The sequence below is a fragment of the Nasonia vitripennis genome, chromosome 3 (assembly GCF_009193385.2).
Source record: "Nasonia vitripennis strain AsymCx chromosome 3, Nvit_psr_1.1, whole genome shotgun sequence".
Lineage (NCBI taxonomy): Eukaryota > Metazoa > Arthropoda > Insecta > Hymenoptera > Pteromalidae > Nasonia > Nasonia vitripennis.
Genome location: NC_045759.1, coordinates 7,548,783 through 7,570,699, shown reverse-complemented (window position 1 = coordinate 7,570,699; position 21,917 = coordinate 7,548,783). Strand labels below are relative to the sequence as shown.

The window sequence follows — 21,917 nt, the reverse complement described above, 5'->3', positions numbered from 1 at the left end:
ATAATTAAAAATTGACAAAGAATTTTTTTAAAATGCATACCTTTATTCACATGTACTTGAAATAATCTTAAATAGTACGGGAACATTGGCATGGGAAAGAACGGAATAACTTGAAAACTGATGATAATCCTTTTTTTTTACATTTTCTGTTTATTTAGCGAATGTAAAGATCGGATTGAATAAAATTAGCACTGAACCTTTTTTCTAAAGGAGCAGCCTTCTGTGAGTCGTGCTTTGCCTCCTGTGGGTGTGCACAGAATAGTACGGCATCCGTCGCATTCCACTGGCCTCTGGGCATGAGAGAAGATAGTCTTGATAGCATAGCAGCCAGGGCATTTCACATCCATGAAATAACTGTTTGGTTTCTGAACCAATCTCTTCAGCTTGTGTTTCCTCTTTTCCTCAGCAGGAGAGGGATGTAAAAAATCCTTAGCAAGGGGCATGCTGCAATGCAAACAAAATTCATGAGTATCACAACATCTGTCTTGTTTTCAAAGTAGAGTATGCTATAATGAGTCTGTCCTTTAAAGTTAGAAATATGTTAGATTAAAAAATCAATTGTACAGCGTTGCATATTTGGGTGAATGTACGGTAACCAAAATAAATATTGTAAACATCCAGTTTCATATTATTGTCAATATTTTGATAAATAGTCAGACATATAGAAATGAATAAATGTCTTGCAATGTCTTATTTTAGTCAACATGTTACAACAGATGAACATAGCTAAATCTAGACAATATAATGTCAACCTCAAAATGGACGTTGCACAAATGCAAATTTGTAGGTTATAACTCCAAATAAATGAGATTTTTCAATTTTTAAGCGATAATCATAGTAGCCGGCATAAGTGAACGAACCGTAACCAAAACCAAAAAATAATTTTGCACCAAAAAACGGTTAACCAACGTTAATTGTTAAAAAAGTTGCAAAATAGCGCGTAACGTATTGGCGAGGCCGCCTCCTCTCGCGTGTTGACCGGTGGCCCTAGGGGCGTTTCTGGGCCAGGAACACCCGGATATGCAATGTTTATCGGTTGCACCGGACTATAAAACGCATTTGGGGCCGTTACTTACGTTATGCACACTATATTTTTCGTAAGATTAACGAAATATCACACCAGCCACGTGTTTCGTACGCGACGCGACGACATGAAAAGGAAATGGTCGAAACCTAATTTCGGAACTAGAACGATAGATGGCGAACGATCTGTCTTAGGGTTTTTTTAGCTTTGGCATACCAACATAACACTGTAGACGGCGGGTTCTCATGAAAATATATAGATCTTTTTCAACAGCCTTTTCTCGTTTTATCGTGTTTGATTGTATGTATATAGGTAGCATATCCAAGAGTACGGACCTGGTAAAATATGTAATAGTAAAAAATGAAGTACTATTTGTTCATATACAAAGAATTTTAATTTATACAAAAGCGAAATTATGGTAATTTCTGTTGAAATCATAACGTTAAATCGATAAACGAGGGGGAAAAAAATAGAAAACTATGTATAGCATTGTATGTAGAATTGATAATATAAAACAACAATAAAACATTCAACTTATATCGCATCCACTGTAAGGTCTATTATATTGCCATTTATACAAGAACATTTGTATACAATTTTTTAAACGAGACTCACAATAATTAGCAACAGATTTATACCATTTCGATCTAGCTCTGTTATAGTACAACTTGACAATAGCCATTTTTCCACTTAGTTAAATTCGAATAAACGCTATGAAAAAGTTTTTTTTTCTTCACAAAGCTGAACAAGCAGAATCATTGATTCTCATTTTCTTGTCTTGCTCACAGTCCATAATAAGCAAAATCGCATGATGCAAATCTAGCAATAACAATCCTAGTTATATATCAAGGGTTGTACATAGCTTTTATATCTATAATTTGCGTGATTATAAATCATTACTAGTACGCACTTTGATGGAAAGTAGAAAACAGGGTTTTTTTTTTTTAAGAAAACTGTAACGCTTCCATAAATTATGTAATCACTCGTCAAAAAGGTAAAATCGAACAATCTTTATAAAAATTAGAACAAGTTCATAACTCTTGTTTATCTTGTTAGAACGTACTTTAATGCTATTCCACATTCACTTTCATAGGCATCATTTGGAATACCATATAATCACATAACCATTAATTTTAATTAATAAAAATTATAACGAACGCAAATTTACTGTTCATGACGTTTACGGTTACACTATACAAAAGTATCTCACAAATCGGAATAATTATCCTATCAGTCACTTGTTTAATTTCGTATAAATATAAATTGGAAACGAGGCACTACTGCAAGCACGCTTGAACCTTTTCGATCCACTCTTGCGCAGTCGCGGCATCTCCAGCACAAAAGTTGTACGTTCGGCGATTTGTGCGAAGCTAAAACAGAAAGTGCATAAAATTATTTTTTATTCAAGTCGAATATGCGTGTTTACAAAGATTGAGAACAAAATTTTGCGCTTACATCAAAGAAAGATTTGTCATCTGTCTTTTTTCCGGGTGCTTGCACAGGAGCTGCGGGAGTCACAGATACGACCTCAGCAAGATCTAACAACCGAGAACATGTAAATATTAATATCGGAACTTGCTGTGAAGATTGCAATAAAAATGTATGTACTCTTTAAGCGCGATTACCTATGTATCCTTTGCAGTTCGAGTCCTCCATAGCATCATAATACCTCAACTGATGCTTGATCGAATCCAAAACAAACCACCTTTGCTTCCATCCTTTGAGTAGAGCTCCACGCTTAAACAAGTATCCCTCGTGTGTTCTATTTTCCGCTACATTACTAGAAAATTGTTCGTAATATTGTTGCGATGAAGTTTGCAACGTGGTACTTGAATTCACACTTCCATTGTCTCCTCCGCTTCGAGTAAGAGTATGATTTTGTATGTTGTCCGATCCGACCGCTTTGTATTTTGTGCAATTTTTCGATACAGAATCGGCGCATTTTTCATGACATACGTGACCGCAATCGACGCATCTTAATCCAGCTTTTACAGGACCCCATAAAACGCCGGAGCAAGCGTCACAATGTGTCGGCGTTGCGGTATCAAGTCGTTCGAATCTATGAAAAATATAAGAGATTTATTTTTCTCTTATTAGTAAGGAAAATTGTGATTCTTTATGAAAAGTATGAACATATATAAGTTCAATTCCATACCTATGAGGATGAACGTAGACGGAACTTTCATTTCCAGTAGTATTTCCTCCAGCGAGTTTTCCTCTTAAAAGCAGCTCTAAAGTAGAACGTTTGTGAATTAACCGACCGTGATGCCTTACAAGTGCTGTGCTGAACGATGCGTGTCTCTGCAAATAAATTCCTTGATAAGTAAACGAAAACATTACTCATTCATCCAAAAAGTCAAGTAAAACATACAGTTAGTGAATCGGTATTGGGTAATTCAAGCTTGTCCCACAAAACTTTCCACTTCTGAGGCAAGTGGCCAAGCTCCGTCTCGAGCTTGTGAATTTCTTCCAGAAGGTGAGTGAATTGATCCGGTACCATTGTATTGACGCTGTTATATCTGAAATTCAAATCGTGAGCAGTGAGTTTTGAATTATTTGTACGTCAAATCGCCATCACTCAAAATAGTTTTGCATTTCATACCCTTGCGTAACGACTTTGCGGTTGCTCTTGACGATACCGTCGGCAGCCTCGGACTCCTCTTCTTGCTGCGAATCCTGCTGCAGTATCTCCAGGTCATAGGCAGGCCCATGAGCCAGTTCTTCCTCCAGATAGTACTCCCATATGTCAAGACTTGGTAAATGTGACACAGGTCGTAAGATTGGATGCTCGGTATTTGGAGTGTACATGAAGTTATAGAATAGAGGAGCTCTCGTATGTTGCTTCTCGATGTAGTCAAATATGCTTTGGCCCAGATTTGAACCCATATTGGTTCCCGCTAGTCTTCCACCAGGATACACTGTCTCGTCATCACTACCTGTATCTACTCCTATGAGCCAATGAATTGATTCATTTTAATTGCAATTTCAATTAAACTAATTCAAATTTATGCATGCTATACATACCTTTATGATGACTCGTGAGGGATCCTCGTTTGTCCTCTACAGCTGTGATACCGCACTCGACCCTGTCAAATTCGCAATCTAACAAGAAAGTTCTAAACCGACATGATACTGAATGATATGCTAAGAATTTAAGATAGTAATCGTTGAATTCGAAAGCTAGCGGGAACTGCCTCTGAATCTGGTGAACGATATCGAGGAACTGTAAGAAGGTGGGTGTGAAATTCGTGGTCTGAGAGTTGGCCGCCAAGTTGCTGCGATGACCGAAACGATGACCGAACCCGAGCCATTCTTTCTCTATAAGAGTTCGGAAGCCCTCGATGGTTCGATAGTGCGGATCTAGGCACACTTGAGCTATTGAGCATACTGTGGCTGTAGTGTCCCAGCCATCTTCTAGACAAACGGCTACGGAGGAGCCTTGAAGATCCATTAAATCGATGACGGCTCCTGCAAGCTGCATTAGGCTCTGAAGCTGCTGCAACCATTCTGAATTTTCTATCAATCTGAAATTAACGCTGTGTTAGAAAAATCTGTAGAAAAGAGATTATCCTTCTTCAACTCATTTGGATTCGCTTACTTGTAAAAACTGGCATCTGGTTCTACATTGGGGGTACTGGGAACGCAAGCTCTGACGAGTTTTTTAAAAGCGGCTTTAGTATGTCTTACATCGTAAAATTCAACAGGTATAAAATCAGTTTTTGGTGCTGACTCTGCTTTTACTCCCTGGAAAACAAAAATTCCAATGTAATGAGGTGAAAATTCATACAGAGATTCATTGAAAAAAATCGTGCTGTTCAGTACAACAGAATGAGTCAAGTAAATAAAGCGCAAAATCATAAATTATCTCACTTTCATGTGCGATTTCTCGCCGAGAATGTAGAGAGCAGCTTTCTGGAACGTATGGACGCACTCGGTTCCACTATCGGAATCAGCCGAATGCCTGACGGTCCCTCTTTGGTTTGCCGACGCCAAGGACGCTTGCGAGCTTTGCCTCTTGTCCTTGAGAGAACCCCACCTACCGAAATTTTTCGGACCTTTACCTCCAGAAGAACTGTTCGTGTGGTAAGAAAATAAAAGTGCAAAATGAAAAAGTGAAAACTTCGTGTAAAGCGTAGTAGGCATTCAAGCAAAGCTAATCGATTATTACCCTAAAGTGCCCATGGCTTTGTTGAAAGGGTTCCGTCGAGATTGCTCGGGAGTTGCGTTTCTATCTTCGGCAGCTAATAAAAGCGAATCGATGCTCAGCGAACTGTCCGACATGCCCCAAGCTGAGCCTTGTCGTAGTATCGATACTGGAGTAGAGGCTACGAGAGCAGCTATGTACTTCTCTTGTTCCAGTGTTGACGTACTTTCCGACGAACTCGCTAAAAAGATTTTGAAAATTTACCGAACCCTATCTCAAAGAAAAGAAAAAAATGCATGATTAATTGATAAAAATCAAAGTTACCTTTGAGATTTCCTGCAGATGTCGGATGCGCCTTGAGCATTCCCATGACGCTTTTGCCATGATAGCCAGCACCTCTGATGAGCAGAGCCTTCGTACGCGGGTGGCGCCAGGTCACGATCGGAACTCGATTATGTCTGTACAATCTACAAAACCTACGAATGCTTTCGTCTGACACGGAGGTAGGAACTATAAATAGAGCGGGATAGCTTCTGCATATCATATAGGCACAGTTAACTGAGGTCAATCGAAATGGCTCGTTTCGTCGATTATTCTGCGGCCCGTTTGAGCACAAACCAAGACGATACCAATCTCTCACGTAACTTCGCTCAGATAATCGTTCTAGGGTTTTGGCATCTGTCACGGGAGGAACAATCATCCCTGGTATCTCGAATTCATCAACTAAAAATTTATCGATGAGGTTAGCGGGTGATGCAGTATGCTGATGACGAATCGATTTTGATTGTTGCGCAACTTACCGCTTAAATCATCATCGTGGCTTAAATCGTTATTTTCCGTAATCGGTAGACTCATTCGACCAGGGGACGTCATGTATTTATTATTACTAGTGAGATTCATGTTTGGCAAAACGTACTTTTGCCTCTTTGAGGATTGTTTAGGTTTAAAACCAGCCTTTCTGGCAGTTTTCAGTAAAGTCTTCTTTGCAAAACCCCTGCACGAAAAATGAAGGAATCCCACAATGTTTATTGCGTTCTAACATTAATAATGTATATGTACATAGGAGATTACTCACTTTAGAGTAGCGTGCTTCTCTTTTCCTTTGTTATGAGCTGTAGGTGTAACCAAAACCTGCCCACTGAAAGCGAAATGATGAAAGATATGCGGAGGATTTCGAGCCTTATGAACTAGTTTGCGCAGCGTCTCGACGTTCTCGGGGGTCACTTCCTCGTCAAACGCCAGTTTTATCAGTTGGAAGGTGCAGGAACGCAGCTGAAGTCCTTCCTGGTTCCAGTGATCAATGTGCGATAGGTGCTGCACGGGAACGCGTTTCTCCTTGGTTAAAGATGTAACCGGAAAAGCACGTACTACCATTTGCTCACAAGCTGTTTGAATCGAATAGAAACATACGTGAATCGGAATGAGCCAAAGAGATATGCATAAATCATTACTTCGTAATCAAAATTTACCGAAAGGATCGCAGGGGATTCCTTTGAAAACGATTCTATAATTAGTCAGGAATATAGCTCCTTCGGCCGGTAAGAAGGGCGGCGTTTTAGGAAGACCGGCCGAACCCTCTTCTCGGCCATCGGGTAACAGATAAACACGCAAACCCTCCATTATCACCTCTTCTCCAGGTAGCATATTCGGCGTCAGTATTTTCGGCTGATAAAAGAAAAAGTTATTGCACATATTAAACCAATCTCTAAGCACATTATAAAGATCTCTATGTAGTGTCTATTACTTTTTGAATTGGAGGTAATCTCTTGCTCTCTCTGTGCACGGCTTCCAGAGTTTCGATATGCATGTGTACGAGGCCTGGTACCATTTGGTGCAGACATCTGACGTGTTCCGTGCTAACGCCGCCTTCCGTGCAGACACGGTCGACGAACCGCGACACCATTCGTATGACCGCGCTGCCCATCTCTCCAGGATCCGTCTCCTCGAACCCGGATTCCGCATCGCCGCTATCGCTGGCAACGCTGAAAGATTTATGATTAATTTATTTTTCACACGAGTTCATCACAAAAAACCAACTATTAGTAATGAGTCATGAATCTGTTCTTATTTTTTTAGAGTCTATCAGAAAAAAATCAAACGTATAAAAATTTAATTGTATTTTTTTTATCATAGCTTGATTGTTAAAGATGCTTATTCAAATTGCTTTAACATTACTTGAATGAGTATGCTTCATGAATAAATTAGATAAAGTATTAAACAAACCTGTTAGTAATGCTGTTGCTCGCACGTTCGTCATCGATGATGTGATCTTGTCGATGCGCCTTGGCTCCAATATCCAATGGCACCAGCAAATTGACCATCCTGTTTGCGTAATGGATCGCTTGACTGTACAACGTACTTTCTTCACTAGCAATCAACTCGCGCTGCTTTTCAGGACTGACGGACGATGCTATCCGCATCTGCTCGGCGGCGATTTCCAAAGCAGATGCTTCCTGACCCCGGTAGACCAGAGTGCGGTCTCTGAATAGGTCCTTGTTGTCACGTGGACTTGTGGGACTAAGCAGACCGTCGTTTAGCCGCGAGAGGCTATTCTCTCCCGGTAGATACAAACGCTTGATATCTTTCTGGACGTCAAGGTAGAAGGCGTCCTCCCAGAATTGCTGATTCTGCCAGACCGCATGTTCCTGAATACACGTGTACGCGAATTGAATGACACCAGTGCAGAGTTTTCTACAGAATGCAGCAGCCAAGGGCAGCAGTGCTGCAGCAACACCGTGTTCATCCATCGACGAATTATCTTGCAGCGCGCAGTTCATCAACCTGACCACTAAATCAAACTGCTGGTGCTCCAGCATTGCCTTGTTTCCGACAACATGTTGCGACAGCTCCATACAAAGCGCCAACCGCGCAGCCCTACTTTTCAGTGCTCGCAGCACTGCCGGGAATGTCTTGCGTGCATCGGATATTTTGTTCTCGAAGATGCAGTTGATACAGCTGCGCAGCACTTCCAGTCTACGTGCTGAATTGCTGACCAAATGCCGAGTGTCGTGAACCACAGATATGTGCGGCCCCATTGGTACTATGCGCGGTGGTATCGGCCTGAGCAGGGACAGTCGCGCTTTCAGGTTGCTTTTAGCAAGACCCTCGTCAATGATTGCCTGGACCGTTTCTGTATTAATGCGCGGAAGCAGTGGCTGGTGAATACGCGCGAAAGCTCCCTCCGGAGGTTTCAGAATTTTTTGGACGTACGGCTGAGGATTTGGATTTTCGTTCATGTATAACTGTTGCGCTAACTCTTGAACGTGAGTTAATACGAGAGCTACAGCAGATTAAAAAAAAAATTTCGTTAGTTTTATGCTGCAGGCGATATTCGAGCTGATCTAATCACTTTGTTGCTTTAACTTACTATGATCTTGAGCTTCTTGCTTTAGTTGATCGCTCAAGTTGCTATGCAGCTCATCCCAAACGTCGCAAGCCCGCCACGGTGGACCTCTCTCAGCGATGAAAGACGTAAAGAACATGCAGTCCAATACGCGCACCGTGAAATCGCAGTCCATCAGATTACGCTCTCCGAGAAAAGCAGCCTATAAATCAAAGATTTATAAACATTAGTTACTTGCATCGTCACATCATGAGAAGATGGAAACTCTGAGCACTCACTTTATGAAATGTTATAACAGGCTTGGGATGTATGCGAATGAGCGTCAGGCAGCTACGATAGCCTTGCAACAGATTCGCGAAGGTCCTCATAAAAACTGCGCGAAGTTCCTTGTCGAGCATCGCCGGGTTGGGTGCTCTCGAAGCCATCGGCGGAAACGCGTAATCGGCGCAAGCTAACTCGGGCTGCAGAACCAGAGACAAGGCGTCCTGGGTTTGCGACAAGAGAGGTTCCGGTAACAAGGGTAGGGAAACTCCGTCTGGTACCATGATCGAACCGCCGTCCAGATCAGCCACAATGACATCCATCTGTGAATAGCGGCGTATAGTTAGCTTTAAGATACATAGCGAAGTGTTTATTTGAGTGTGTTGTTGAGCTTACCAATTCAGCTACTTCGTATTTTAGAGAGCTGTGCACGCCCATAATAAAAGGCGTTGGTGTGCTTAGAACTTCGACTAGAGCAGCTGGCAAAAGTGGAATGTATACATGAGTATAACGAAACGGATACATCAGTGCAGTTAGTGCTCTGCATCCTTCTGTTAATCTTGAGTAGCTTGCAGAGTGAAACAGAATTTTGTGTTCTGTCATTACAGCACAGAATAATACCAATACATTACGAATACCTGTTGGAAATTGAATAAAGAGGAGAAATTAGCAGCTGATATTTCATTTAATATGCGTAAAAAAAGAAGCAATGAGCAAATATCACTCACCCAACTGTTGAAATAACAAATTAACGCTAGTATGAGTAATAGGAAGAGAGGGGCTGATGGGTGGCTGCAGTGCTTGACGATCACCTGCACCAATGCTAAAACGAACTTGTGGCCCACCAGCGGGTGGCACCTGTATGCATCCCAAAATGTTACCAACAAGTGTTTCCAATGGTATACCAAGATTTTCTACATAAACGGTATAAATAATACCGAGACAATTCTGCAATGCAAATAATCAGATCAATAAGTATTACTCATTCAATGTGCAACTATTCAATTGTAAAAAATAGCTTACACGAAAGGTTTCAATGTAGTCAAGCCTGGATACCAGTACCAAACATTTTGGAGCATACATAATGCTGTGATGTGCAATAGCTGGTAGGGTCTTGATAACTAGTGCACGACTGTCTCCATCTACTGGATCTTCTTCTTCGTCCACTGGTTTGCTTGGTGTAATGGACACAGTTTCGTTGAAGCACATGCATGCACAGTAGTGTCGGTTTGCGTCTATGTCTGTTAATATAGACACAAAGAACCGAGGTTCCTGCCTCTCTGTAGACAGCGCCCATCCTTGTGGTTGACAGAACTTTGGAGAATCAAAGAGTCATAAAAACAATATCTAAATGAATCATTGATCAAGCCAAACAATGCGCTATAAGATACCAACCCATTCTATGCCTTCAATAAACGGAGTGTCAGGCCAATCCTTCTCTGGAAATCTTTGCAGAATAAGTCCACTACTAGTACCGCTTCCTGGATAATCAAAAAACAAACAATTATACCTTGTACAAAAGAACAAAGCAAATTAACTAGCGGATAATCATTGTCAACTCACTCTCTTTCTCATGATGGTAGCCCACGATTACAAAGTAATCGGCTAACCGAGACATCTCGGTGTACTCGTGGGCCTGAGTGGGAGTGGTTGAGCTGAACATCCCACATAGGGTTTGTAACCTGTGGTCTCATGGGCCTGCACAACCCAAGTGGCAGACCAGTCCTCCTCTCCTCGTAGCAGCAGATCAACAGATGTCAACGAGTGGCTGGTGCAGAGCACTCAGCAGCCATGATACTCCCTCAGAAATAGGTCTGCAATCCGCCTTAGGCATCGTCATAACCGAGCCTCTCCCTCGTCGTCCCTCGCGACATCGAAGTAGCCACACTGGCGGGCCAACCGCCCTCCGGATTTTATATTTACAAACCGCGCGCGTACAGCCACACCCCGATGCCTTTAATCCATAACCTTCGCACGCGCGAACGAAGACTATATACCGCCTATTTGTTATATAGCCAGGGAGACACACTATATACTGGACCAGCGATGTACTGCTGGAGAGGCGACGGCTATCGGCGATTCCTTTCTTTCTTCTGCGCGCTAGAACGAAAACACCGCGATGACGACGACGATGCACACACACACATATACAGTATATAACTATATACTCGCGCTCTGTGCTGTCTCTCGCGGCGGTGACGAGAGCGAAAAAACGAACAACACGCCGGAGTAGCAAGTGGAACGATCGTTTTCTTTTCTCTCTTCTCTCTCTCTCTCTCTCTGGCTGCGCGGTTACTTAGCGCATATAGCTGTTCGCTGCCGCGGGGCCGTCTGCGACTCTGCAGTTTGTCATCGTAGAGAGCCGTACTCGTTGTTTTTGATTTCGATAGGTGGACGATAGGAGAATAATAAAAAAGTTCGGGAAGCGATATTATTCTAAGTAGTCAGCGCGAGCTATGCGGTTCGTTGTGGAAGTGGCCTGAGCTGGAGACGATCGAGTGCGCAAGCGCGACGACCTGCGGTTCTATTTAACTGATTATTCTGATGTATATAAATAGATATATGCTCGCTATGCAGCTATTCGAATTTTCGGGGATTACGTATACATACTATTATTGTTGATGATGATCGGAGGTAGTATACGCTATTTCCGCGTTCGAGATTCACGTGCGAGCTGTAGGTGGGTATATATAGATCGGCCGTGTGGTTCTCGTCAGATGCGTCGCCGAGGAATTTCTAATCTTGACGCGGAATCTCTATGCGGCTGCTTTTAATGAGCTTGTGCTTTTACGAGGCATTTGATAATCTTCTTTTTTTGCTAAGTTGCGTGACTATGCAATTTTCTTTTTTTCTTTACAAGTAGTTTCTTGTAAAATTACCTTACTTACCTTCGTTATTTTAAAAATTAGCGTGTCATAGGTAACAGTATATCATAGTCACAAAGTCGTTTATCATTCATATATATATATATATATATTAAATTTATTTTACAAACAACAAAACTTTATCTGGTAAAACATGAATTTCCTTATAATTGCATTCTGAACTCGTACGCCTTTTTGATAGCTCGGTGCGCGAAAAGCATTAGATCTTTGAACAATGTTTCCTTTTTATTCTACTAATAATAATATGTAATCTCAAAAATCACGCAAAGCTCTCTGATATTAATTAAGAATCTGTCTCCTCCCCGGGCTTCAACTTGTTTTTGCCGAAGAAAATTGTTTTCGTGAAACCAAGCGTTCACGGAAATGTAATCGTAAGTTTGTGCAATGTACGATAACGCGTATAATATTAAACATTCAATATTATGAATGACTCAAGTTTGCTGCAAGGAATTATCATAATTATGCGTTAAATTAGTTGAAAGCTTCTTTGAAATAATAAATAAGAAAATATTACAAGCTCTAATAGAAGGTATTACAATGCTTAGATTATTTTATTCAAAAGAATATTGAGTAGAGACAATTTATTCTTCTTCAAAGTGAGAACGCCTAGCTGTGAATTAAGATATTCTCAATATCGAAATTTATTTTGTAATCTATAAGTGTAATAACATGAAAACATTTTTATAATATTAAAATTTCGAATAAAAATTTTATAAAATAGTTATCATTATAGTAGCCCTGCTTGCCTTTCACGATTATTCAGCGTTTTAACTCAGATCATGTCCAAAGTACGATTTTTTTTTTAATTTTATAGTCACTGTTTATACCAAATCTTTTAGCAATATCTAAAGCTGATTATTAAAGTTTGATATACACAGGTACCCATACATCTAACAGTCGTGAGATGACCATGTTACTTTAAAAATTTACAAAATGGCAATGATGATTGATGGTGATTTAAACGTTAAAAATTATAATTATAGTAATAATAATGGTAATAATAATATAGTACACGAATTAAAATTAATTACTCTAGAAAAAGTAATTTTAATTATAATTCTAATAATAGAATGACCAGTAAACTCTGAAACAATATAAACGGTCATAACGTTATATAATATTCGATTATTTAAATGTACAATTCATTTCGCTCTTGTCTACTTTACAATTTTCGCTGAGTACACACGAATATTAACGCTTGTGAGAGATTAAAATGATTCATAAGAAACAATTACAATACTAACTGCTATTATCAACCTATAGTAAATATGCGACATCGTGAGGAGAAGCACTATGAATGTCTTCCCGTGAATTTGATGCCCATTGAGTTTTTTAAGTCGACACCTAGTATCCGTTATTCTTCGATAGAAGCTTAGGTTACTAATTTTTCTTTCTTTGTTTTTACAATCGCCACAATAAATATATTTATATCAAATAAAGAAAGATAGCAAAGGAAACATAAGAATCAGACTGCGATCGTTTAAAAAAGATCAGAGTTTCTAAGATCACACGTATTTCGTCAGTTATAAAAGCTCGTTAATCCGTTTACAAACGCAACTTCCACGTGTATCAAGTGGAAACAAAACAAAATTTATCGCGTAGACGGAAGGAAAAAATAATTTTCAGATGTAAAATTAAAAATAAAAAAAGGTTTCAATCAACGCGCTTCGCAATCATCCGAACCCCGGTTACGCTGACCGCGAACCTTCGATAGCGTCTCTAATGCGCGCCTCTTGCGAAATGAACTCTAGCGTCGAAATAAATTACAAGTGTTTTTTGTTATCGCGATGGTAACGCCAAGTCCGAAATTACAAGTGTTGCCACTGGCCGGTCGCGGAGGTGGCAGTCTCAATAGCCCGAGCGATACATTCGTACAGGCCGTGGCCAAGCCACATTTGATTCAACCTCTTGTATTTGTCTCTGCACAGCTTGAGTGGATTGCCCCGGTGCAGACCCTGGTCGGTTTCGCCATACTCGTCGAAGTACGGTGGGCAGCCGTAGGATCCTCGGTTTGGACTTCTCAGGAATACGATCTCGCAGTCGCGTACGCGCAGAAACACGCCGACCCCGGCGCCGCACTCGTGAGCGTGGTACGTACACGCGCCAACCATAATTTTATTCAGCTCGACCTGGCAGCAGTAGCTCTGCGAGCAAAGCATGCCTCCGCATACAAGACACATGGTCGGGTTCAACGAGTCCTCCTTGTCACTGTTGGGACAGCTGAACATTGACACGGTGTTCATAAGTTCGCTGTAGTCGTCAGGCAGGTCGACTAGCCGATTGATCTTCAGAGGCTCTCTTGTGGCGGTGTCCTTGTTTACCATTTCCGGATGCTTGGACCACTGAACGGCGAGTTGCAGCACCTTTTCTGTATTAAAGAGCTCCTCGAAGGTCTCGGGTAATCCCAGGTAATTGCACATGGCCTCAAAGCTATCCCCGCCGAGCACGGTCAGGTCGACAGGTGCCGGTACATCTGTCACGTAGTGAAAGTACAATACGCAACAACGCAAGAACGGTTCGCAACATTCTTGCACCTTTAGCCAGATCTCCGCATCAGACTTATTACCGGTCGGTATGTTTAAAGCCTTCATCACATTCAAAATTGCACTGGGTTTACTAGCATCTCTCATCTCTGCTTCGTTGTTGTCATCCGCAACGTCGTCATCTACGTCCATCTTTTCGTCTTGATCGAAGTTTGACATTAGGAGAACTTTAACGACGAGTGCAGTGAAGACCAGTCTCGTCGCATGTGCCTCAGCCACATTGCCGGTGATGGTGGAGTGCGGATCGTCGGTACGACTGCTTAGTAGATTTGACAAAGAAGCCAGTAACGTGACGAGCATGCCGAACGGATCCCAACTCAGGATGCTGTAGTTGCTCTCGGCGTTATTGAGGAAGCAGGTCAGACACTCAAGCGCATACTCGGCAATATTCTCCGAGCTTGTCGGCGAGGTGGAGCCGGCCACGTTGCTCGGCCACGTCGCGCTTATCACAGCAGAAATTCGCGCCAAGCCCTCCAAACTGTCGCGCTGTCTGGAGGATAGTGCGCCCAAAAGAGGTTTTTCTGTATCTCGCAGAAGAAACTCTATCGCGTGGACGGTGTAGGCGGTGGACTTCCAAGCCAATAAGGGCACTCGAGAATCGTCATCATGCGGCTCGCAACCCAAGCCCTTTGTATACGTAGTCTGCGTAAACAGCTGGATCATCTCTACCAGATTCTTAGATAGTCGAGGGCCTGGTTGGGAGTAGAGACTCAGCAGAGCCTCGCCGTCAGGGCCTTGGGCCTTTATAGCTTCGATCGGGCAGGAGATAAGAGATGACGTAGACGGAGTCGCCTGTGCGTTGCCACCTGATTCTGCTTCGGCAGCATCTATTTCAACAATAAACAGACAATGTTAATTAAAATTTTACCACGTATATATCTGGCTTGAAATTTTTAAAATAGAATAGAGTTTTACCTAATTCCTGCTGCGAGAGAAATTTGCAGTATCGGCAGTCCTCGTTATGGGCGACTTTCGGCGTATCCTTATTATCGCTACTGCTTTTGCACTTGGTTAGCGCACTCATAATATCTAACCATCTATCAAAGCTGAGATCAGGCTGGTCTGCAGGCGTTACCTGCAGTGTTCCCAGAGATGGTAAAACTGGCAGCACGGTATTACTCAAACACTCGCAGAGGGGACAGAGGTACTCATGCTTCTCGACGTCAAAACTGGCAGGTTGTCGTAGCCTGTAGGGTCGTCGATTCTCCTTGGCGAGCACGTTATCAAAGTGCTTCTGCCAGCAACTGGAGTGCATGACGTGACCGCAAGTGCTCGTGTGAGGAGAGGCACCCAGATAAGACGACAAAAAGAGTGGTGTCTTCTCGGCAACGCTACGTGACTGGGGTGGTTGTTGAGCCTTTTGACGTTCATGGGGCAGTTGGCAAAGTACCGTGGATTGTTGCACGAAGGCAGCCAGGACCATGGCTGATTCATCGGCTTTGATACACTGATCCTCCTGGCACAGTATGCAAGTGTAGGATTTTTCAAAGCAAAGTCGGTTGGTCTGACGACGTCCCAATGCGACTGACGTTTCGTCCAAGCTCTCGCTCAGGTCCATTGCCGAGCCTCGGTCATTCGAGCCTTTGCTGCTTACATCTAGCGCGGCTTCCTGGAACATCTTTGCATTTTTCTTCATAAAGTGCTTTTGCATGGCTTCCATTTGAGCCATCACCTGGGCGCGCTTTAACGCAGCCATCTTCATTCGCCACTCTTGGCTTCCTGCAATTGCGACACAGATAGGATAGTTTAATCGCCATTTTGCATCATTAAATAATTCTTTCATCAATTAATCTCTTACCTTTCTCGAGTTTTTCAGTATCTTCACCAGGATCAGTGGGCTGTGGAGCTGGCGGCTCGGGTGCCTCTGGTATTGGGGAGCCTGCCACCTGCCTGTACTTCTCCAACACCCACGTGAGAAGATCCTTGTGAGCTTCGATTCTTGGGCTGTTCTGCGTGGTCTCCAACAGCTTATAGATATCCCACTTGGTTGCCCTCTCCGTAAATGCCAAGAACGGATAGTAACCCGACTCCTGCTCCTGCAGTGCATATCCTATAAGATGGAGAATCTTGTGTACCTGTGGCTCGGAAAAGCTTCTAGCCTTGAGATCGAGCGTGCGCGTCAAAACGATATTCATAATAGACAGCATAACGTCGCACTGCAACAGATTTGTCACAAGACTCAGCATCTCCGTGAGTCTCGGTAGTTTAGGCGGAGGACAGCACTCGAGCTCGCCAACGGTTTTCCGTCTCTTGCGCTGCGCCTCCTCGGATTTACTCAGCTCTTCCTTGGTGTAGTGGTAAAAGAAGACGTTGTACTCGGAGTAGAAATTGAACTTGAGCTCGTAGACGCCTTTGCCAGCGGATACGACCTGGGGCTTCTTGAAGTCGGCTACCTCGTGGATAACGCGCTCCATGCCCGTCTCATGGTGCACATCGTCAGGTAGAGTCTTGTTGAGCTCGGAGTGGGAGAGAGGCTTGATGCACAGCTGCTGAATTATCTCGCGTTTCAGACAATCATCCTGCGTTACGCGACCCACGCCTGGTACATATCGCTCGCCGATTATAGTAATGAGGAGAGCTGCAAAAAAGAATCGTGTTATCGCTAGTCGGATTGCCAAAAATTATTATTTTTCTTCAGTATCCTTGATTGCGTGTTTTATTTTTTTTTATTCTTTGCATATCTATTTTTAGATCTTGAAAAAGGTCACTAAATAAGTTCTCGTAGCAGCAATCAATTGTAGATAGAAAAAAAAACATAATTTACTCTTATCTTATCGTGACACATTTGTTTATCTTTTTTTTTTAACTCCTATCGCTTATCGTAATTATTACGCACAAAATTAGTAATTAATAGCTACTTTCCTAAACTACTTATTCAAAGATAAGACGACAATGCTTACCTAAAAACTCCTCGACGAGATTGATGGTCTGGCGAATGCTGTCCTCCTCGCAGGTCTTGAGCAGTGCGGTTTCGAAATCCGGCTGTGCCCAGTTGATCAAATTAAACTTGTTCAGTATATGAATGAGGAACTCATTGCTCTCGATGAGCGCCGCCCCAGCTTGTAACAATACGATATCCTTATCCAACATCTCTGTTCTGCACTTGACATTGTGATAAAAGTACAGCTGGTGAATTAGGGAGTATCCGTTTCGCCTCCACATGCCGGCGTGCACCTGCGAGATCATCGCTTGCGCTCTGAGCACAGGCTCGATGATCTCCTCGGGGGTGGGCTTGCTGAGAGTTTGGAACTCCGTACCCTGGAAGGTCAGGTCGTACTTCTCCAGATGCAAGAACAGACCAGCCAAGAATCGCGACAGCGGCAAGTGGATCGAGACAGGCTCGGTCGACACGTCGTAGTGGATGCACGAAGCACTGTGATCCGCCACCTCGCGGAAGTTGGTTGGTGCCTTGCCCGGCTGTTCCTCCAGCTTCTTCAGCACTAATCTGAACGCTTTGATCAATACGATTCTATCCGAGCCGCACCATTCCAGAGCCAGACTGATGACCGGTGAGAGCTTTATGTAGAGATTGAAGGCCGATTCCCACTCCTGCTCGTACTCCATGTGCTGGCCGACTTGACGCACAACAGCATCCATCCACTGCATACTGCCTAGTAGCTGAAGCAGAAGCGAGACGCCCTGGAGGAAACCTCGACGCAGCTCGTCAGTCCAGGTCTCGGGTTTGGCGCTGAGAAGGTAACGCAGATCGTAGAGGATGTACTGAGCTCGCTTAAACGCGTTGTTGGGAGCGTTCCGCTCGAACTCAAGCTTGCCTGCGGCATTGCAACGACGCGAGCTCTCCGAGATGAAGGTGTTGAAGAGTATCAGCAGAGCGTCATGGTGGGCTATGAGGTGATGAGCCAAGGTCGGCACGGTGAAGAGCTGGACGGCGAGAGAGGCAATGGAGTACGAGTGGTCGTGGTCGTCTCGAATGAAGTCCTTAAGGACGGTGCCGTAGTTGTTGGTGAAGTCAATGGCCAAAGCCTTCTTGCTCTCATACTCGGTGAGCATACCCGAGATGAAGAGTCGGTGCCAGCAGGTGCGAGCGGCCTTCCAGAGCTGGTAATCTCGGATCAAGATTCCCTTGACAATGGGGATATCGGGCATCTTGTCGTTGAGAGCGACGTCGCTGAAGATGAGCCGGAAACCTTCGCAGTGACTGATAAACTGCTGTAGCCAGCCGAGGAGTTTCATTGCGAAGATCTGGTGGGCGACAACGTGAGCGTGCTCCACGAGGACTTTGAGAGGTCGGCTGTTGTGGCGGGAGGTGAACTTCTCGATCTCGCTTTTGAGCTCGTTGCAGTGCTGGAAACCGGAGCACTTGACGACTGCTCGACCCTCGCGATCGATGTTCGTAACATACTCGATGGCGTCCCGCTGTGAACACTTGATTACGCGAGTCAGGGTGATAATTACTTGGTCGAAAGTGTGGGTCTCGTCGTTGAATAGGACGGTGCAATAAGTGTCGTTCGACGCTAGCAAAGACACCGAGTCCTCGTCGTTCTTTATGCAGAGATCGTTCGGGAGGCTGGGACTGTGTTCCATGGACAGTAGGTCGTAACAGTACTTCAGAACAGCTCTGAAAGTGGCGGCTGCCCTTTGAGCCATGTCGTCTGGTAACTTGTTGGAGGGAGCGTCTTTCGATTCGATGCCGGCCAAGTGAATTTTGCAGAAGGGCTCCTTCTTCCACGCCTCGGTATCTCCGCAATCGCAGCAACCTCCGCCAATGGATATGCCCATTTTATACTTGTGATTTTTGTGCGCCGATTGCTTGAAGCAGTCGACACAGAGAACACAGGTGGAGTCCATTCCACACTCTCTGCAGCTATACGTTGGTTCTCCTGCTTTGAAGACTCGGCCACAGATCGATGGTGGCCTGTCATTCTGACTCAGTTGTTTGAGAATCTCGTGTGGGTTACCATTGCAGATGAATTCCTCCAGTGGATCATACAATATTGTTTGAGCCTCCTTCTCGTTGAATACCCATTCTAGGCAGTTATCGGTTGGCTCTAATTTGTAGATTTTTGGAACCCAGACTCTCCAGTGTTCCTTGAAATGAGTGTTTGATAGAACTCCTTGCCTCATCTTTTCCATCCAAATGCTGACACAGGGTGGGCAAGTGTTCTGGATTATGGGCATTGTCAGAGACAATTCGACATCATTGATGCCGTGTCCTTCGGTGTCATCGCTTTCATTACTCATCTTTCACTTTTCATGCAGAACCAGTCACTTTACTGAAAAGAAAAAAGCCATTATGTAATACTGTTGTTTTGATGTTGTCAAGTATGAACTACAGATTAAAGAAGTACGCGTAAAAATAAACTATACAAAATTCTATACAAAAGTTATAAATAAACTAAATGAATTGGATTAATAAAAATAAAAAAATGTTGGTATTTGGTGTTTTTGAAAATATTATCTCAATTTGTAATCTCAATATATCAATCTAATCAAACATTTTAATAATCATTATGGGTTGTACAAATTTCCAAGTCTTGGTTTCTTCCTACCAATAACAGTGATAACAGTGTGACAACTGATACATTATCAGTTAATAGTGCCAATACCAAGCACTTTTTAAAATATTAAATCAATATTTGCAAGTGATTTCTTGGTATAATGGTGGTGGAATTCTTTGAATTATGTACATTTCATTGTAAATACAGAGGAATAGCAAAGTTACAAAAAAAGGTAGGCCATGAAAGATTGTCAACTACCACGGCGAAGCAGTAATTATTTTAAAGTTATTGAAGGTTAAAATAATAAAATTAGATGAAGCTCAGTATACACAGTGCAATTTTGATGGGAGGAAGTTTCTCAACAATAGCCACTTTCCAACTAATTTTTCTGCAAACCAAAATTTAAGACAAAGGATCTGATTTGCTGAAAACAGGAACAAAGTAAGATCAATGACCAAACAAACCTCGAGAGCACCAAGCAGAGATACAAGGAAACCAGTGGACAAAAGACAACCTTAAAGTCACATCTGGAAAAAAGGCGACTCATTGTGTGGGAGTAATAGTAGTGAAAGGAGCATATATATATAAGTTGGAGCAGAGAGGTGAGTAAAGGCCAAGAGGAACTCTTTTTGTTATATAAAAAAAGTGCATTAAAACAAAGTACTGCTGCAAAACCGGAAAAGGTGTCTCTGAGCCAAAAACAGAACCCTCGATCAGCAACAGTCGTCGCAGATTCAAGAATAGAAAAAAAGGATCAGCACCGACAAAGTCAGTATCTTGTACAGGAAAAACAAAAGTCGAGTACTTCACAGCAAGCCAGAGGAGGCATCAGGAAGCCCGGAGAAAGAGAAAAAAAATGAGAAATGCAGAGAAGAGAGCGAGAGGTACAAGCACAGGGAGAATGCCTGAGTTGGGCTATTGGATTTCTCCCAATGCATCCTATTTTTAAACGCCTCCAAAAGCAATACTCACCGTAGGACGATGACGGAGCCAAAATCTAATAAAAATCGAGCGTATGCGTCGCGCGCGCGAACTGCACTGCGCTCTATCTACTCGCGCGTGTGTAGGCGTGTGACGATTAATCCACGACGGGGGAAAACAAAGCTGCTGCTACTACTACTTAATGTCCGAGGAAAGAGAGAATCGAACCGAATAGCGTGTAAAGTATAGTCAGCTGCCCGCTTCGGCTCTATTAGCCCCGATCTCAGCTGTGCTGCTGCTGGTGCATATTCTCGAAGCTCCCCCGGGATGCTGTCGACTGTCGACTGTCTCTCTCTCTCTCTCTCTCTAAGCTCTCCCACTACTTTAACTCTTACGCTTGTGTTTTCGGGAGCTACTGATGACTATCGGCACATCAGGAGCTCTCTGTCTCCGTCCCTCTCTCTCTCTCTCTCTCTCTCTCTCTCTTTCTATCTCTACTCGCGCGGTGGTCTAAGTATCGGAGATCGGAGGGTCGAATACAAGTTGGGCAAGTTCATGGCATGACTCCGCGCTGCGCGTGTCGTCACGAGCGAGAAAAGAGTTGCAGAGAGAGAGAGAGTTAGATAGACACGGAAATCAAATCCGTCCTTCGAACGTTTCTACACCGTATATATTAGCGATACTCACACAGCTGCTCCCGATGCACAAAATGGCAAATGCTCAGTATCGTTCGCTATCCCTCTCTTACCTACCTATATGCCTTTATGTACCTTTTATGCATGTATGTAGTATATGTATATGTATACACACCGATGACTGCCAGTGTGGCTTAACACACTAGGTAGTGCACCTTTGTCTTCTCTCGCTGCTACTGCGCTTCGAGCTAATGACTACTCTAATAGAATTTTGCAACTCACTGGGCGAGTTATTAAGTATATATAGATATGCACACGTTATGTATCTATACAATATGTGCGGCTACTCCAGATCTAATGCCCACATCGTCTCCGCTATCTATTCCGCTGCTTTTTCTGCCTTTTTCTCCAGTCTTTCCGTGCATGTATAGGTATACACACTGGCCGATCTCTCGCGCTACACTGAGAGTCGCGACTTCAACTCGCGATGACAAAAGGGAAAGTTTTAAAAAAGCGAGTGGTCTATGTATACATGTCTGTACGCTGGTGAGCGGACGGACGATTGTGTGCGTGCGCGCCAGTAGTGCTTTTGCAAGACCAAACGAGTCTGATTGGTCAATATGTTTTACTGCGGATATTTATATGGGCTAGCGATGCGGTATATGCTTCAGCTCGTCGCTGCCAACGATTATCAATGTGATA

General features: G+C 43.2%; 3 protein-coding genes across 6 annotated transcripts; all 3 read right to left on the bottom strand.

Moving 5' to 3' along the window:
* Nucleotides 1–127: 127 nt before the first annotated feature.
* On the bottom strand, nucleotides 128–1,223 carry LOC100678865 (40S ribosomal protein S27). The gene is made up of 2 exons (XM_016984161.2): nucleotides 1,077–1,223; nucleotides 128–444 (listed from the first exon to the last, which is right to left on the bottom strand). Exon 2 carries the CDS (start codon nucleotides 441–443, stop codon nucleotides 186–188), a length of 258 nt encoding a protein of 85 aa, XP_016839650.1. The 5' UTR covers nucleotide 444; nucleotides 1,077–1,223; the 3' UTR covers nucleotides 128–185.
* A 335-nt stretch (nucleotides 1,224–1,558) lies between these two features.
* LOC100122574 (myotubularin-related protein 13) lies at nucleotides 1,559–10,856 on the bottom strand. Its single transcript, XM_001606137.6, has 23 exons — nucleotides 10,336–10,856; nucleotides 10,168–10,253; nucleotides 9,796–10,086; nucleotides 9,501–9,720; nucleotides 9,169–9,410; nucleotides 8,790–9,095; nucleotides 8,536–8,713; nucleotides 7,392–8,448; nucleotides 6,913–7,150; nucleotides 6,638–6,833; nucleotides 6,244–6,553; nucleotides 5,969–6,162; nucleotides 5,493–5,891; nucleotides 5,193–5,409; nucleotides 4,895–5,096; nucleotides 4,623–4,768; nucleotides 4,049–4,548; nucleotides 3,627–3,972; nucleotides 3,396–3,543; nucleotides 3,180–3,325; nucleotides 2,650–3,083; nucleotides 2,480–2,562; nucleotides 1,559–2,394 (listed from the first exon to the last, which is right to left on the bottom strand). Exons 1-23 carry the CDS (start codon nucleotides 10,433–10,435, stop codon nucleotides 2,302–2,304), a joined length of 6,132 nt encoding a protein of 2,043 aa, XP_001606187.2. The 5' UTR covers nucleotides 10,436–10,856; the 3' UTR covers nucleotides 1,559–2,301.
* An 860-nt stretch (nucleotides 10,857–11,716) lies between these two features.
* On the bottom strand, nucleotides 11,717–21,817 carry LOC100122587 (E3 ubiquitin-protein ligase UBR2). Of its 4 annotated transcripts, none has more exons than XM_001606150.6 (5): nucleotides 21,391–21,817; nucleotides 17,101–19,434; nucleotides 15,999–16,778; nucleotides 15,116–15,919; nucleotides 11,717–15,027 (listed from the first exon to the last, which is right to left on the bottom strand). In XM_001606150.6, the coding sequence occupies exons 2-5, from the start codon at nucleotides 19,400–19,402 to the stop codon at nucleotides 13,466–13,468; spliced, it is 5,448 nt and encodes a 1,815-aa protein (XP_001606200.2). In that variant the 5' UTR covers nucleotides 19,403–19,434; nucleotides 21,391–21,817; the 3' UTR covers nucleotides 11,717–13,465. The 4 variants fall into 4 exon arrangements, with proteins under 4 accessions (XP_001606200.2, XP_008213584.1, XP_008213583.1 ...); XM_008215362.4 differs by having other exon boundaries at nucleotides 12,181–15,027; nucleotides 21,351–21,817; XM_008215361.4 differs by lacking the exon at nucleotides 21,391–21,817 and adding an exon at nucleotides 21,268–21,357 and having other exon boundaries at nucleotides 12,181–15,027.
* Between the last annotated feature and the right edge of the window lie 100 nt (nucleotides 21,818–21,917).